We start from the raw sequence: 17,625 nt of genomic DNA, 5'->3' as shown, positions 1-17,625 counted from the left end.
TAATTGATGGATTTAAATTGTTTAATGTGCTAAATCTGATACAAAAATAGAAATATTATGATGTGTAACTGTGCCATAAGTTTAGAAAGAAGAGTTTCAGTGTCTCTAGGATGTCATGTCATCTCTTCCTCCAGCAGAAACTTCCATTCAAGATGGCAAGAGCACTATAAAATGTATAACACTCTTTGAAAGTTTAAGCCTGTGAGGTCCATCAGAGTTGACAATTTTTCCCTTAATCCTCCTACATGCTCTACCATGGGTAAAACTCAACAGAACTGGGTTTCCCAGTGCTTCTCAACTGCAAAATGAGAAAAACCTTTTCAAATCTAGAATTTCCTCCCTATGTTTAATTCCACAATACAGTGCAAATGTGTACAACCTCACATCAAATCAGAAAGTATGAGGTGTGAGGTTAGCTGCACTTTTTGTGAATTCTCTTTTCTTATAAACAGAGGTGGATGCATCAGGCAGGGAGACATAGACACTTCTCTTCAAACTCTAAGTTTTCAAAAAATATTTTAATATACACAGACAGATGTGACATGTTGTAATTGGATGCACCACCCATGCTAATTATGCTAAGATCTCACTATGAAGCTTTGTCTCTACCTGGACAAAATTCTACAGACACCATTGTGTTTACATATCTGCCATTATTCTTCATGTGTAATGGTGAAATGAAATATGAAACAAAGCCAACAAATAACAGAAAAAAAGTCAAACATTTCAAATTAGGTGTTTTATATATATTTATATCAAAGTATATTTCATTGTATTTTGTATTTGATTATTATAGGTTTATCATATATACATATAGTATATACATATACATGTCACAAGTAGGAATATATGCAGTATATATATTCCTACTTGTGACATGTTTATAGTCTGAACTGATGGATTTGACTATATAAATATATATAGTATTTCACTGTGTGTGTGTGTGTGTGCTTGTGTACTATTTTCTTAGATATGGATGAAATGAGTCCCATGAAATACAAAAAATGAGGCATAGCAGATAAACATTTCTTGCAAGAAGTAGCCTGAATGTAACCCAAAAGGTGAAGAGGTAGAGAAAACATTTCACGTCATGTATGTTTTACTGCTTTCTTATGATCTGATAAGACAAGACTTCATTTTTTTGACATTACAGTCTCCAATTGAATAGAGAATTGATTTTATTTAAACTAGCTAATTTTTGAAAAAATAATGTATATCATTTATGCAATGAAATAATGCTTTGAAAATTGCAATGAATTGATTTTTATTATGGTGTGAAAAAATATTAGAAACTATTCCTAATGTTTATCAAGAGGAGGGGCAACCCTTCAGTCAAATCTACAGAAATTGTCTTTTTTATGTACTGTATTTGCTTCCCCTCCCCACAAAAAGACCTAAATAAAATCTGTCAACAGAATTTGCTGGTGGCTTGTGAGATGTGTGGTGTTGATCTTTACACTTATCTTTTTCAGAGTAGTAAATTGCTTTCTAGACTTTTGTGACCCAAATTATACTTCTTAATCCACATTAATTTCTCAGTTCCTCTATTGTGGTAAAGTCTGACCTGAAAGCTCCTAATTATCAAAGAAAGCAGGAGTGAGGGAGCAGAGAGGAGAGCTTTTGTGTAAGTTGGAAAATAGCTGTCAGTCATTTTACCGATTTGAGAACTATATTTCTTTCTAACCTTGTCACCCAGAAAATGCTGCCTATAGCACATTCCCTCCCTCGTCTCATTCTGAGTACAAGGAGAGACAGTTAGAGAGTGACCTTGCAAAGCTGGGCAATCACATTATGTGGGATCAATTAATGGCTAGCAGAGTGAGTCACACTGTGAAGGAGCTTGAGGGCTTCCATCTAGTCGTACAGATACCCCTTAGGACTAGAGCAGAAAAGCCAATATTGTGAGGTGGGGGGGGCAGAATGACAAAGGAAGCAAGGAAAATGGTGGAGAAAAACACTACAGTGAAACAGTGAGGCAGTGAATAACAAGAAGAATGGCACAAATGTGGGTACAAGCTTTAAATAACACTGCATAGGTGCTTGGGGCTTATTATCATGGCTTATTACACATCAAACATATAATTTTATACACTGAACAGCAGTCTGCAAAGCATGCACATTTGGCTAAATAGATTCTGCCACACAAATATTTCCTGCTATAACCACTTAACAAATGAAAAATTGACAATTTGAGTAATGCGTGGGGAGAAGAGAAATGGAAAGGGGAGCAAGCATGTATATGTTTGTTATCTTACAGCCAGAGGAGGTTTCATTAGATTCAAACAGCAGCTGATTCTCTGGAGAGGTTCCTGCTCTTTCTTGATAAGGGATGCTCTTTTATCACACAAGAAACTGCATTGCATGATCAGACAAATACTGTGTACAGCTGTCAACTGAGAACACAGCATTTGCTGGGTTTTGGGGGGGGGTTGTTTAAAATTATTTGAAAATCAGGTTGCACTACTACTAGTATACAACTGTTAGTCTCTTAATAATTGCCTTAGAAAATTGGGGTTCATTCTGCTTTCATAAGAAAACTGTTAGCAATTTCTAATATCTTTTGCCTTTTGCATTGATCCTAAATTAATCAGATGCAATCAGGAAAGGGGCCTCTCACCAAAGCCTTCCCTGACGCGCTCGTCTTCCAAATGTGTTGGACTTATCACAAGGCAACAGACCCAGTGACCATCCTGGCTGGGGACGATAGGAGCTGTATCCTAACATTAAGGACATAAAGAACACTTGCAAATTTTCTTGCCCTTGGGGAAAAAAAGGTGTATTGATACCTTGCACAACACCCCACTAAGAATCTATTTTGCATTGCAACCTCTGCAAATATGCAAAATACAAATTTTGCCACAAAACACATGGTCTCCCTCCCTGCCTTCTTTCTTTGCAAAATATAAGTTTTTTTCACAAAGAAATCTCCATATTTTTCAGGGAAAAGCCCCTAAAATGAGGGAAAATTTGCAAAAACAGTTGCACTCCAGAGAGAAAACATGGAAATGCTGCTTCACCCATGAACATCAGCATTGATAAATATTATCTTCAGAAATCCTATTCACTCTTTGTGCAGTAATACTATTGTCGGTCACAATCTGGTTGACAACTGAATGATATACTACCGGTGACAGATCCCGTCACATGACCAGATATGCACCGAAAGATTCCTGACACAGCTTTGTCACAAAGTAACTTGGAAGAAACCCCTACTGACCCACCAGTAAAAGACTAGCTTCTGATGAGAAACTTCAAAGAACCAGTGAGGGATATTTGGAGAGAGGATAGGTATTCACACTACGTTCCCTCTCTAAAATAACGTTCTTGGCCACCTATTCCCATCTCATATTGCATCTGGAAGAACAAAACAGAACAAAATATAAAACTTTTCTAATTGGAACTTCATCTCTAATGAAGAGCCTGAATGTTCTTGACTCAAAAGTACCGAGTATATATTATTATCCTGGATTTCTGAATGGGACCTCAGCAGAAGTTCAGTACGGTTAAATTCTTGTGGTGTTCTCCAGTGCTAAATTTCCCAGCACAGCAGCATACAGGAAAAGTTAAAGTCCATTCATGCATGCCAGGAAAGCAATGCATTTTAGTAGAACTTGTAAATATGGTTGATCATAAGGAAGCCAGGCAATTTATTTAATTTCAAATCACTATCTCGAGAAACCTGCCTATTTACTACAAAACACTTAGTTGACATCCTGAGACAGAGATTATAGATTAACATGTGTTGTCCCTTCCCCGCAATGACCACAAAAAATTATCCAGTCTTTCCCTATCAGGGATACTGTTACCACAGAGAAGTGGGAAATCCATTAAAGATGTAAACATCCCCTTTGGTAGCATCCCCAGGCATTAGCATTGATTTTCAATCTACATTCAGTCTGTGTTTAATGCATATCAGCCATACAAAAATGTCATGCTATACCATAAGAGTCTCTAAATGCGTGAACTGGTCCAAGCAGCTCACAGGCATTGCATCAGTGTGGATGAACAGTGTTCATTACTCCTCTTTTACATCCATTTAATCTCTCTAAAAGAAGCTGTATACAGTCATTCTATTGGTGCAACGAGAATGTGTAACTGTGCCTCAGCATGGATGAAAAAAATGTTGTGATAATACAGGAGATGACAGATATGCCTTTGCAACTTAATAGTTATTACTTGGATCAGGAAGAAAGTCTTACTTTTAACAGTGAGGTACATGGACTTGCTGACGTCAGCCCCCACATCATTGCTGACCTTGCAGAGGTAGTATCCACTATCTTCTTCCAGTACATGCTTGATCAACAAGGAGCCATTTGTGAGAAGCTGGATGCGCCCATTCAAGGCAATTGGCTGGAACTGGGGAACTCCAGCACCTATTGGGAGAGTTCAAGATGGATCAAGTAGTCTGCTATAAATCATACAAACCAGTGGTTCTCAGTATTTAGCCCTCTAGATGTTTTGGACTTCAGCTCCCTGAAGGCCTATGGTCTGGAATTCTGGGAGATTAGGTCTAAAACAACTGGGAGATCAAAGTGGGAAAACACTGATATAGAAGCAGAAAAGTAAAGTTACTGTATTACCGTGCCATAGTGCCTAAAGCACTCTCTGGGCAGTTTATAACATAATTATGCAAAAGCCATTCTTATAGGTCCTGCAACAATCACCATGATATACGTGCAGAAAAAGGTAGGGAGAAATAGGTTAAAAAGAACACTTAAATTAAAAAAGGTTCATAATTGTTGCAAGGTCTGGCTGGCACTCTAATGTGAATTGTATATGTGATTTCCTTCCAAAAGGGAAGAACCAGTGCTAACTATTCCAGTACAGTATTTAGAAGCTGAATCCACCAGCTAATTTAGCTGCTACTTGATCTTCTAATAATGAAAACATCTTCCCACTGGATCAATGTGATTTTCCACATTTTTAGGAAAAGGGAGTTGCTAATTCCAAATCTGGATGTAAAATGTTGCTATCATTCATTGTAGTAAACTATGAACAGAATTGGACTGTCCCAGGATTTGAAATTGGTGAAATCACTTTTTTGCAAAATCATTACAGCCTACTTGCAAAAATCTGGTCAGGCATTAAACTATGAAATGCAATTTGAACAACAGCAATGCTAAAGATAATATTGCTTGCAATCCAGAAGTATCCTAGGATCAGCTTCTATTATATTAAAAGAAACACACTAAATAATATATCAAATTAAGTTCTTAATATTAGCAAGTAAACAGAACTGGAACCAAGATATCAGGGCACACATAGAAGAACATTCTTCTTCATAAGAGTAAAAATAATTATGGTATATGAATCTAGATTCAGATTGCTAATGTACAGTACTATGTTGGAAGTCTACATGATTGAATAACAATAACACTTTGCATACATGTTGCACACATAAATGTGACAGGAAAGACTGAGAAGTATTCAGAATAAAACCTAAAACTGTATACTTCTGAAATGTGTCAAAATAATTGGCCGAGACTTTAAAGCAAATTGACTGGTTTATACATACAGAAACAACCCCCAGAGACCATAATAAACTTGCGGAAGGGGGAGTTTGGCTGTACTATTACTTAAGTCAAGGCAGAAGAGGGTTTTGTCTGTTTTCTCCCTGCCACAGACAATACAGCTGCAGTCAAAGTACCTGGAGGCTTCTCCATTTGCTACAGAATGGCTCAATGGGAATGGCCCTATATCATGATAAAAAAGCACTGTTCCTAAGAGTTCGGGAAATAAAAGGCGCCTGGCTCCAGTGGCCATGAGTGCAAAATTCAGGGTGAGATTTGCTAACTCTCCATGCAAAATTCTGTGGGTTAGAACCTGATACAACTGCACTAGCTGCAACATCTTAAGGGCTCCAATACCTCTAAGAGATGAGACACTGGCAGTAAAGGATGCCTGCCTCACCATGACATGAGAATACAAGGTAATATTCAAGAGAGAATGCAAGACATATGATAGCACTAATATTAAGGAGAATATTGTCAATCCCAAGTCTGGATGAGAAAGGAGGAGGGTTAGGCGACAGGCGAGCAACCTGTCCCTGTAAAACTAAAAAACAGTACGGAAACAATGCTGCCTGATACTGTATGCTACATAGCATGGAAGTGGATCATCATCAGAATATTAAGAAGACTCAAAATAATTAGCAAGATAGTTAAAAAGGTAAAGGCAAAGGTTCCCCTTGACATTTAGTCCAGTCATGTCCAACTCTAGGGGGCGGTGCTCATCCCCATTTCCAAGTTGCAGAGCAAGAGTTTGTCCATAGTCAGTTTCCGTGGTCATGCGGCCAACGTGAATAGACACGGAATGCCGTTACCTTCCCACCATGGTGGTACCTATTTATCTACTCACATTTTTACATGATTTTGAACTGCTAGGTTGGCAGGAGCTGGGACAAATGATGGGAGCTCATTCTGTCGCGTGGATTCGATCTTATGACTGCTGGTCTTCTGACCCTGCAGCACAGAGGCTTCTGCGGTTTAACCCACAGCGCCACCACGTCCCTTAGCAAGATAGCTAGCTCAAAGCAAAATATTACTGATTCACTTTGTATTTTTTATTTGCTGGAAACTACCCCGACACTAACACAGTAATGAGACTGTAATACTACAGGTTTCTAAATTCTCAGAATAACATTTTGCAATCAACATTTTTGAGGGTTTTTATCAGTTGTGTGTCAACACCTCTGTAAGTTCCACTGATTCATATGGTCTAACATAGCGCAACTTATATTAAACAAGAGGATTTCAGCCACTATTTACTGAGCAGTACCTTTTAATTTTAGAAAATCTGCCAATTTCATAGGGCAAGCTAGAGTCAAGTGGGGGCAGAATTAATACTCTGTTAGAGGAACAGAAAATGTTAATGTATGAAGTAAAGCGTAAACTAAATTACTGAGTATGCTACTAATACTTGACCTTTCCAGTGTATTGAAAGGATCTGATAGTCTATGCTACCCAAATAATTATTTTAATTTTTTAAAATAAACATCAGTCAGTTATGCTAATGATGTATAATGGAAATTGGTGTAAGGAGTCTTTAATAGAGTCTTTATAGGAAGCATCTAAGAACACTGCAGAAGATTAGTTGGCAACTTGAGAAAGTCTGGGGGTTAATTCTCTACCCTGGAGCATCATGGGCTTTACACAAACTTCTGAAGAAAAGGGTTTTTTTAAAAGTAAACCAGACATGACAAAGACCATTTCCAATGTTGAAAAAAAAGTACATTTTGGTGTTAAATACTTGCGTAGAGTGGGCACAATATAAATAAAATGTGGACTGCTGTTCGTAAAGGATGTAGGAAATTAATAATAATAATAATAATAATAATAATAATAATAATAATAATAATAATAATAATAATAATAATAATAATAATAATAATAATAATAATAATAGTAGTAGTAGTAGTAGTAGTAGTAGTAGTAGTAGTAGTAGTAGTAGTAGTAGTAGTAGTTGTTGTTGTTGTTGTTGTTGTTGTTGTTATTATTATTATTATTATTATTATTATTATTTTGGCTGAGGGAAAGCAGGGATTATTTTGGGGGCAGGGAGGTGTCTGATGGTGCAGAGTTTGCAAAAACAGCTCTGGGAAGGGGAGATAAGGGCCATACTTTGCCTGCCTCTGGTGTAGAAATCCCCCCCCCAATAGGTGCCACCCATCCACCAAGTAATAATTTGCTTATGAGATGGAAGATAGTTTCAAAACTGGTTTGTGATGCAGCAGAACAGCTTCTTGTTCAAGGAAAAGATCACAATACTTCTATTGAGCTAGCACCTTTCTGGGAAGCCATTCAGTAGTAGAGGCCAGTCTCTTAGGGATAACACACTGCAGCTCTAGTTAGCCCACAACTGCCTGCCTGCTTAATGAGGGATCAGGAGGAAAGCAGGAAGAGTTAGGAAGAATTGTCCCTTCAGTGCAAGGTGGGGTTTTCTGGGAGTGCTAGAAGGAACACCTGTCTGCCTGCCTCGATATGTGTATGTACGAATACTTGCTTGTATCCTTGCTGCCTGCCTGTCTGTGAGTAGACATCTATGAATACCCCCTTCTGGTCTTGATTCTCCCCTTGGCTCAAGCCACCACTGGTTGCTGTTCCTCAAACATTCACAATGAATATTAGTCAAACTTATTAGAAGCTTCTAATTACAAGTCTGTAATGACAAAACTTAATTGCACTTGAAGTAGTGGCAAATGTCCACTCATGTCAGAGAAAGAAGGAGGAACCAAGTTTGTTAAATCAATGAAGTAAAGGGCTTTTAACACACACTGTCCTATGTTACATAAAATTATTATTAAAGGGGTGGGTGAAAATACCTTTGGAGTACTTCCAGACAATTGTAGGGACAGGATAGCCTTCTGCAGAACAATTGAGGATCACAGCTTTTCCATAAATCCCATCCTGGTCACTTGGCTGAACTACAAATCTGGGGGGAACTGAAATGAAAATAACAAAAAGATAAGATAAGAAAACAGAATCACAGTGATCAGCATTTCCAGAAGTCACAACTATACAGTCTGCTTTAACAGCAGAGTGGGTGCAAATTTTGTAATAATTTTGATGGGAGCCACAATGAATCAGGATATTGAATGGACTAGGGATGCAGAAGGAGATGTTGTAGACCACTTATGGTCTACAGTGGACCCTCTACTTATGGAATTAATCCATACTGGAACAGTGGCTGCAGGTCGAAAAGTCTGTAGGTCGAGGCTCCATTGACCTACAATGCATTGAAAACCGATTAATCTGTAACCGGCCGATTTTGTTCCATTTTTGTTCCATTTCGTTTTTTTTTCTGGTTTGTAGGTCGATTCTCTGGCTGTAAGTCGGACCTAAATTTTGCAGCCAGAGAAGTCTGTAACTCGAAAAGTCTGTAAGTCGAGCCGTCTGTAAGTCAAGGGTCCACTGTATTAACATCTTCTTGTTATAGGAAAATCTTTAAAGGACGATTATAGTGAGCAGCAGGCACTTTTCTTGTCCCCCACAAAATGCAAATTAGCTTGTTTGCATTGTGGTTGATCTTTGAAACATCATTTATTTTATTTTATTTATTATTGGATTTATATCCCACCCTTCAAGACAAAAGTCTACTTTGGTCTAGAATTCTACATCATCATGGGATATCTTTGAAGTTCAGTACTGTATCCTGAAGAGGAAAGACTGCCTCAGTCATGTCTCTCCAACACTAACATGCTTTACTCTCAAACCATAGCAGGTTCTTTATAACATCTGATTTTGCCTTCAGCTGAAAACCCTTCTTATCTATGAAGTCTGGCAAGTTCTCTTTGGTCAACTCCTACCTCTTAATAACCTCACATTTGTGGAAATCTAAAATTGGATGACCCAAATAATGTTGTCCTGAACTTCCTGGAGAAAGATTTTGCAATTATCCAAACATGTTGCTATGCATATGGCATCAGAAACAAGTAATTCTGGAAGTTATATAGCTTGAATTTAAGAATTGTGGCACCTTATGGAACACATCTGTCTTCATGTGAAGGCAATTTCACAAAACAGATCTACACCTGACATACCAATTGCCCTCTGATACAGCAGGAGAGGAGTCAGTGAGAGATCCATAGTCAAGCCATGCCACTCACCAGGTGGCCTTGAGTGACTGCTTTCTTTCAGTCTGACTTACCTCAAAGGGTTGTTGTAAAGATACAATGGGGGGGGGGAAGGAGAGCCATGTGGATACAGTGGACCCTCTACTTACGGAATTAATCCATATTGGAACAGTGGCTGCAAGTAGAAAAGTCTGTAGGTCGAGTCTCCATTGACCTACAATGCATTGAAAACCAATTAATGCCATAACTGGCCATTTTTGTTCCATTTTGGTTCCATTTTGGTTTTTTTCTGGTCTGTAGGTTGATTCTCTGGCTGTAAGTCAAACCTAAATTTTGTGGCCAGAGAAGTCTGTAACTCGAAAAGTCTGTAAGTCGAGCCGTCTGTAAGTCGAGGGTCCACTGTATCTTGAACTCAGTGCAGAAAAGGCAGGACCGAAATATAATGAGTAATTCTAAGTATGGAGTACACAGTGAGGCCCATATTGGTGCACCAAAACATGTGAAAAGGTTGCCAATATGTTGAGGCTGCTTCAACCTCCATTGCAATAGGCGAAGGGAGGAAAAAAACCAATTTGGTTGGCCTAACAACTGAAACAGACCTTGTGTTGTGGTGGCAAGCTGTTGCCATATTGAAAGCAATCCTCCACTATTGCTTCGATGACTGCATAATAACATCTTTGTAAAAGGCAATTGACATTTACTGCATTGTTGAAGTTCAGAAGACATGAATGGCAGTTATGAAGGTGAGAGCCCTCCTTCTCCAGCATTAGGTCGGTCTCTTCAGATACTAAATAAAAATGTCAGACTTAAAAGAGCGTGGGACCAGGTATTTCTTTGTAGATGATGTTTTAAAATAAACCCCAGTGAATAATGAGACCGTTGTCTCAACAGAATTACAGTGTGGCTCATATTTGAAACAGCTAAACTCATAGAGTCCTTAAAGATCAATATGATGACTAATGACTTTGGGGCTTAACTAAGATGGAAAGGTTGAAGCAAAAGCAGGACTAATATATCGTGGTATGGATATTCTCTGAACTTTGAAAATGTAAAACCCATATTCATCTGACGCATCAGAAAGAATTGAGTGTCTGTTTATAATATTATATTAACCAATAAGGGTACATTAGTATTCAGGGTCTCATTTTCTTCTTATTCTTTTCCTACTTGAAATGGGATGTCATATTGGCTGCTACACAATGTTATGAAAATATTTCTTCATCTTTGATTTGGTTCACTTAAAAAGAATCAGCCTTGTGATTTTTAAAAAAATCTTGCTATTATAGTATACAGAAAAGATTATCTGATATTCCAGTACCTCATGCCTTGTCCTCTAACAATTGTCATTTAAAGATACTGTTGATTTTCACCTACTTGCCACCAAACAGATTAATTACACCTGCTTACCTCTCACAATTAATTGGCTTTGGTGCTCTACAGCAGCTGCATCATTTCGAGCTATGCAGGTATAATTCCCATTGTGCATGAGGGAAAGATTAGAAATCCTTAAGGAGCTGGTGAAGTCAATGTTGTCAATGGTCACCCCAAGACTGGCTGGGATTGGTCTGCCATCCTTCTGCCAGGTGATGGTGATTGGCAAATCCCCTGAGACCACAACACATGGAATGAACACTCGCTGTCCAATAGAGAACCTTGGGAACTCAAAGGGCTGGATAAAGGGTGGCACTAAAACAAAAAAGAAATAGAAAATACTGTTAGGGTAAGAGTTGTGTAGGTGCTAAGAACTTTGAAAATGTATTTATTTTTATTTATTTTTCAGCTTTTACCCCACCAATCTAGATTCAATTAATCTACTCTGGGCGCTTTACATTCCAAATACAGTATAAAACAAAATTTAAAACAAACAATATCAGACAACATAGAGATAAACAAAGACTAAGATGGTAAGACTTAGGAAATTAAGAAATGGAAAGGGGGAAGGACTGCCTGAAGAACCAAGTCTTCAACTTGTTCTTAAAAACTCCCAGCGAGGGTGCCAGGCGAATCTCCATGGGCAAGGTGTTCCAGAGGCGAGGGGCCACCACCGAGTAGGCCCAGTTTCTAGTTCTCTTCTTCCAGGCCTCTCTCAGTGTCTAGCCTCTCAGCTGCCCAGCCTGGCTAGATCGAGTGACACGAGTAGAGCTAAGGCGGAGCAGGCACTCTGTCAGGTATTGAGGTCCTAAACCATTCAGGGCTTTATATGAGGGCATTAACACCTTGAAGTCAACGCAGAACCAAATGGGCAACCAGTGTAAGGCTGCCAGAGTGGGGGAAATGTGATGGTATTTTTTCACCCCAGTTAATAGTCTGATCGCCATGTTCTGGACCATTTGTAGTTTTCTCATCAATCTCAAGAGTAGCCCGACGTAGAGTGCATGACAGTAGTCTAATCTCGAGATTATGAGCGCATGGACCATAGTGGTGAGCACCCCAACATCAAGATAGGAGCACAGCTGGGCAATCCGCCGAAGATGTAGATGGGCAGTATAGACCAAAGATGCCATTTGGGACTCCATGGTAAGCGCTGGGTCAAGATGGACCCCTAAACTGTGGACCACACTCTTTGTGGTGAGAGTCACCCCCCCCCAAATGAGAGGGAGCTTCCCAAACCATTGATAGGAGGGGCGCCCACCCTCAAAACCTCTGTCTTGTCCAGGTTCAGCCTCAGTCCATTCTCCTGCATCCTTTGCAGTACAGCCTCCCAGGAAGCACTCAAGGGACGCAACAGCATCCCTTGGAAAAAAAGGAGATGGAAAAAAGGAGATGTAGAACTGTGTGTCATCAGTATACTGATGCCCCACACCCCCGGATGACCCCACCCAGTGGCTTCATATAGATATTAAACAGCATTGGAGAGATGATCGAGCCCTGCAGCACCCCGCAATTGAGGAGCCATGGGGCTGATATTCTCTCTCCAAGCTGAACTCTCTGGGAACGGTCCTCAAAGAAGGACTGGAGCCAAGCAAGAGCCAGGCCACTCATCCCCAACTCCGAAAGCCATCCCAGGAGGATAACGTGGTCAACGGCATCAAAGGCAGCTGAGATATCAAGGAGAACCAACAAGGACATTTTGCCCCATTGGCTTCCCTCAATAGGTAATCAAGCAGGGCGACCAATGCCATTTCCATACTGTGATGTGGCCTGAAGCCCGACTGGAATGGATCTAGGGCACTGGTTTCATCCAAGAGAACCTGAAGCTGATCTGTCAACACCCTCTCTACAACCTTGCTAAGGAAAGAAACATTGGCGACGGGCCTATAATTGCCAATATTGTCCACCACCAAGCTCGGTTTCTTCCTAATGGGCCTAATGAGTGTCTCCTTGAGGGCAAGGGGAACCCTGCCCTCCTGGAGAGATCTTTTAATTATTGCCATGGCCCATTTGGTTGTCACAGGCCTGGCTGCTTTGATCAGCCAGACCAGGCAAGGGTCAAGGGAGGAGATGGTGGCATGACAGCAATCAAGTGTCTTGTCAACCTCAAGTGATGTCACCAGCTGCAAGTGAGTAATTCCCACCAGGCAAGATGGTACACTGGATGATTTGGCTCGATCTACTGGTTTCAAATAGGAGGATAGGTCCCAGCAGGTGACCTCCACTTTAGCTTTGAAAAATGCTGCAAATTGGTCAGGTGAGATACTAGGGGGAGGCCAATCATTATGACCAATTCCGGATAGATAGCATACTATTCGGAATAATTTCACTTGCTGGTTCGAAGCGTTGCTTATCCAAACAGTGAAGTAAGCTTTCTTTGCAGCTTTTATCTTAGAAAGGTAAAGGTTAGACATGATCCTAATAGCTTTCAAGTTATTTTCTCTCTGGTTCCACCTCCAAATGCTCTCCAGTCTTCTCCTGGTTCTGCTTCATAGCTCTCAGCTGCAGGTTAAACCAGAGCACTGGATGAGCTCTGTAATGGAGAGGATGTTTAGAAGCAATCACTGGTGGCGGCAGCAGACCAGCCGTCAACCAGAGCCTTGACAGGAGTGCCAGCCAGATCAATTGGTATCCCTCGTATGGAATACTGGAATCCTATAGGATCCAGTAGCCTGGGAGGGCGGACCAATAAAATAGGTCCCTGCTTCTTGCGAGGGGGAAAGCCACTGTGAGGTTGCATTTTATCAGAAGTAATTATTTCAACAGGAAGATATTTATTATATAATGGCTGAAATCCAGTAGTGAAACTTACACCATGACAGTTTTTTTTAACTAAAAATTTCTGATTCCCCCCCCCACACACACACACACAACTTCCAAAAGGTCTCAATGCTTCTTTGGGATCCCTTTCATTATTGGGAAGCCATTTGGGGTGGCAGGATTGGAGGGGTGAGTTTTTAATTTTAAAAAAGTCTCATGCCTGTGGGAAACTTCTGCTTAAATGTTGTAGCTGCATTCTGTTCCAGGGACGTGCATACACTCCTGGCAGGAAGCGGCAGCCCTTTCTTCTGCCCTTTCACTTGGAGGTAGAGCATAAGATCAAAGGGTTATTTTAGCCAATCCTAGTTATGATTAGGTAACTAGTATCCTATCTGTTTCTCTTATAACATACTATGTAATCATGCTAAGTAAATAAAAGAGTTCTCGGGGCATTGCCAGTTGGCTCCGCTGGCTTGGACATCCGCTGTCGACTCCTTTGTTCTCTCTCTAAGGCAATTAGCCTTCCTTTGTTCCATGATCACCCACACATATCCCCCAACAGCTTCTCCATGATGATAGGGATCACTGAGACCTTCAGAAGTAGAGATCGGAAAATTTAATTTAAAAAAAATATATGCAGCAGTGATGTATCAGGCTTATATGGTGCAACTTACATTGCCAGATTACAGCTAATATGTTGAAGCGTACAATGGTACAATATATATATATATATTTGTTGTTTTTCTTATCTTCAGTTTTGTCAACTGTCAACACTTTAATATTAAGATACTAGTAAAGAACATTCACAGACTTCTTCCACATACAACAAATGGGTGAAAATGAAATAGGCAGCCAGTGTGAGATTTTTCAGTGCTACATGAGAGAGAAACACCAATACTTTCTGCCAACAACACCATTCCCCCCCAAAAAAACTGTTCTCCAGGCAGAACCATTTTGGGGCAATGAGACAGAAACTCAACTCAGCACTTCTCCCTATTTCAGAGAATAAACATATGCCATGATGGGGATGTATTCCAGGCTTAAAAGGGGAGGGGTAGCAGGAGACAGGTATATAGTTGCCTCATGTGCTCCCAGAGGCATCTTGTGGGGCCACTGTGAGATACAGGGAGTTGGACTCCATGGGCCCTTGGCCTTATCCAGCAGGGCTCTTCTTATGTGATAATAAATAATAAACTAATAATCTTCTCCTCACTTAACTAACACCCAGAATCTGCTGCCTGCAGCCGCTACTTTATTCTGTGTAGTGAAAGGGCTGGTCCTGGTTTTTACAGATGGACATAATGGTCAATTGTTTCTCCCATTTTTATTTTTATTTTTTTTTTACAAATTTTGGTAAATTCTGATCCAAAATGAAATTCTGATCTAAAACAAGATTCTCACCCATCCTTTCTGATTTTCCCATGTGCTTTACCTTTTACAGTCACGTGAACACTCTGGCTAGTGGAGAGTTGTGGCTGAACCAGGACATTGCATGTATATTCTCCCTCATCCACCTCTTTCTGCACATCCGAGAGTTTCAGTGTGCCATTGTTTTCAAATGCCACTTGACGATGGTTAAAAGGGAGCAGATTGGAATTCTTGTACCACTTGATGGAATAGTATGGATATCCAATGACACGACAATGAATGAAAGTATCCCGGCCCGCTATTGCTGTGATATTTTTCATTGATCGAATGCTCGCTGGACCTGGAAAAGGAAAGGGGAACTCTTGAAAATAATTCATGGGTATATTTAGTAGAGGAAATATTAATTTCCTCTAAATATACAATTCTTACAGATATTTAAATCCCTGTCTGTGACAATTATAAAAAAAAAACTTCAAAGAGCCACTTATGGGTCTTTTAATCACTTTGCGCTTTTTAGTTTCTCTAGCCCTACAGCAGGCACACTAATTAACCGTTCTGCTATGTGCCTGCATCACTGGAACACTTGTGTGATAAAAATCTGTGCTGAATTACAAATTAAAGGCTGGTGAAGATTTAATTAATGCCAGATACGGAGGCTGAGTGGGGTGGGAGAACTCAAACTGAGCCAACAGTTTAGTATTTAAAAAAAGACTGAGAGAAGGGTCTTTAAAAACATTTATGTACATTTCACAGGGATCTGTATTATGTCACGTGTTAGGTGCTATCAAATAAAATATGATTTACAGTGACCCTAATAGAGTTTTCCAGGTAAGTGAGGTATTTAAGCAATGGTTTTACCAGTGCCATTCCTCCCCATGCCAGTGAGTTTCCATGGCCAAGCAGGGATTCAAGCCCAGGCCATCTCAGTCCTAGTCTATCACTGTATCCACTACACCACAATGAGGATCAATATGCTACATAGAACTACAACTATATGCAGAAAGATCTACAGATACCTGCAATGAATGTAGGCTTTCCAGGAGGTTAAAATGTATGCAAGTTTTTTTAAAAAAAAACCCAAACTACACATTTTTTGCAGAGGGGTATGCTCAGTATACCTAAAAGCTATAAACTGACAGCCCAATCCTTTGTATGTGTACTCAAAATGACACAAAGCTTGGAGAAGTTAGTTTTTAAAATACAACTTGCCCAATCCTTTAGTCACACAGGTCAGGTATAGATTTTGGAAACTCTAGTCTTTAAAAAAAATCATTTTTTCCAAGCTCTGGAAGAGTCATGATTTGCAATTACTTCCCAGGAAGGCGGGTTCAGGATTGCAGCCCGAGTAAAGATTTTGTGGATTTTGCATGAGATCAGGGAGAGAGAGAGAGAGAGAGAGGGAGGGGGGGAGGGAGGGAGGGAAAAATAGCAACAGCATTTTAAATGTTTTCTTAGCATTTCATGGCAAGGCTCATAGCATGTAATCATCTTTATCTACAGTGAGGTGTTTGTTTGTTGGAGGAGCTGATTTGACAAGCACCTCTTACGTTTATTCGAGCCTGGTACAGGACGACTCCAGCAGAGTTGTTGGCAGTACAACGATAGACCCCACCGTCTCGGACCTGAGTGCTAGAGATGTTCAGGTAGCTGACCACATTGCCTTCAGAGGTGATGATCTGGCTGATCCGGTGGTTGCCATCCTTGACTATGGGATCTTCATCTAACGTCCATGTGATTGTAGGAAGAGGAGTTCCTTTCACATTGCACATCAAGGAGACACCTTCTCCTGGGCTTACTACCTTCTCACTGAAGGCAGAAATTATTTTGGGAGTTCCATCTATAGAAGAAGAGGAACGCAGAGTAAACATGTGTGCATATGAAGCATGGGAACTGATGAACATTTTGGAGGGAAGGTGGAATTTTCCTTTAACTTCGAGGGGCCAAGAAAAGAACAAGCTTAATTAATGACATTTCTAAAAGAGCTACTTGGCTGTGCCAACCATCAATCGTAAGTTTTCAATGCATTTTCGGGGGGGGGGGGGAAGAGAGTTGTATTATAAAAGACACATAGCACAGAGCTGGCTTCTCTTCACACCTCTGCCAAACCTTTCCACATTTTCCTTTCTTTGACTCTTACTTTCACTCACTCCAATGACCAAACCACATTACTATCATGTTCCCCATCTGCCACTACTACTCTTGTTCCTCAACCTAATCCCACTCTACTCTTTCTTCAAGCAATTCTAAACATGGTAAGGTTAAATGACGAAGTAAATACAGCAATGCAATCCTTGTACAACCCCCCAAAACAAGACTAGGCAGTTTGCGTTTAATATTGAAAAGAAGTGAACTTTTTCAGTCTGATCATTTCTTGATTCTTCAAGGTCTACAACATCTAACCTGATGAAAGGTCTTATTGAACTCAGAAATTTGCTTGTCCTTTTAATATTGCAATAAAATTATTAATAGAGCAATGAAATTATTACCTACTCTCTAATATCATGATAATTATTTACTTATTTTTATAATTTCTTTTTTAAATCCAATAAAGATTA

The 17,625-nt window shown here is 39.9% G+C and overlaps 1 protein-coding gene across 6 annotated transcripts in view; it reads right to left on the bottom strand.

The window, feature by feature from the left end:
- Positions 1-17,625, bottom strand: part of DSCAM (DS cell adhesion molecule) — a 427,910-nt gene that overhangs the window by 144,978 nt on the left and 265,307 nt on the right. For 4 of the 6 annotated variants that reach the window (XR_013543612.1, XR_013543613.1, XM_072994153.2 and 1 more), the window contains exons 7-11: positions 16,611-16,907; positions 15,135-15,410; positions 10,979-11,257; positions 8,321-8,440; positions 4,200-4,373 (exon numbers count right to left, since the gene is read on the bottom strand). Coding sequence is in view for 3 of the 6 variants with exons in the window: in XM_072994153.2 (XP_072850254.1) it covers positions 4,200-4,373; positions 8,321-8,440; positions 10,979-11,257; positions 15,135-15,410; positions 16,611-16,907 (1,146 nt within the window). In the remaining 3 variants the exon portion in view is untranslated. Of the gene's footprint in view, positions 1-4,199; positions 4,374-8,320; positions 8,441-10,978; positions 11,258-14,823; positions 15,411-16,610; positions 16,908-17,625 lie in introns of those variants that run through there. The other 2 variants (XR_013543614.1, XM_072994155.2) reach the window with 2 other exon arrangements.

Source organism: Pogona vitticeps, chromosome 3 (genome assembly GCF_051106095.1).
Source record: "Pogona vitticeps strain Pit_001003342236 chromosome 3, PviZW2.1, whole genome shotgun sequence".
Lineage (NCBI taxonomy): Eukaryota > Metazoa > Chordata > Lepidosauria > Squamata > Agamidae > Pogona > Pogona vitticeps.
The sequence above is the reverse complement of the archived record's forward strand: the minus strand, read 5'-3'. Positions and strand labels throughout refer to the sequence as shown.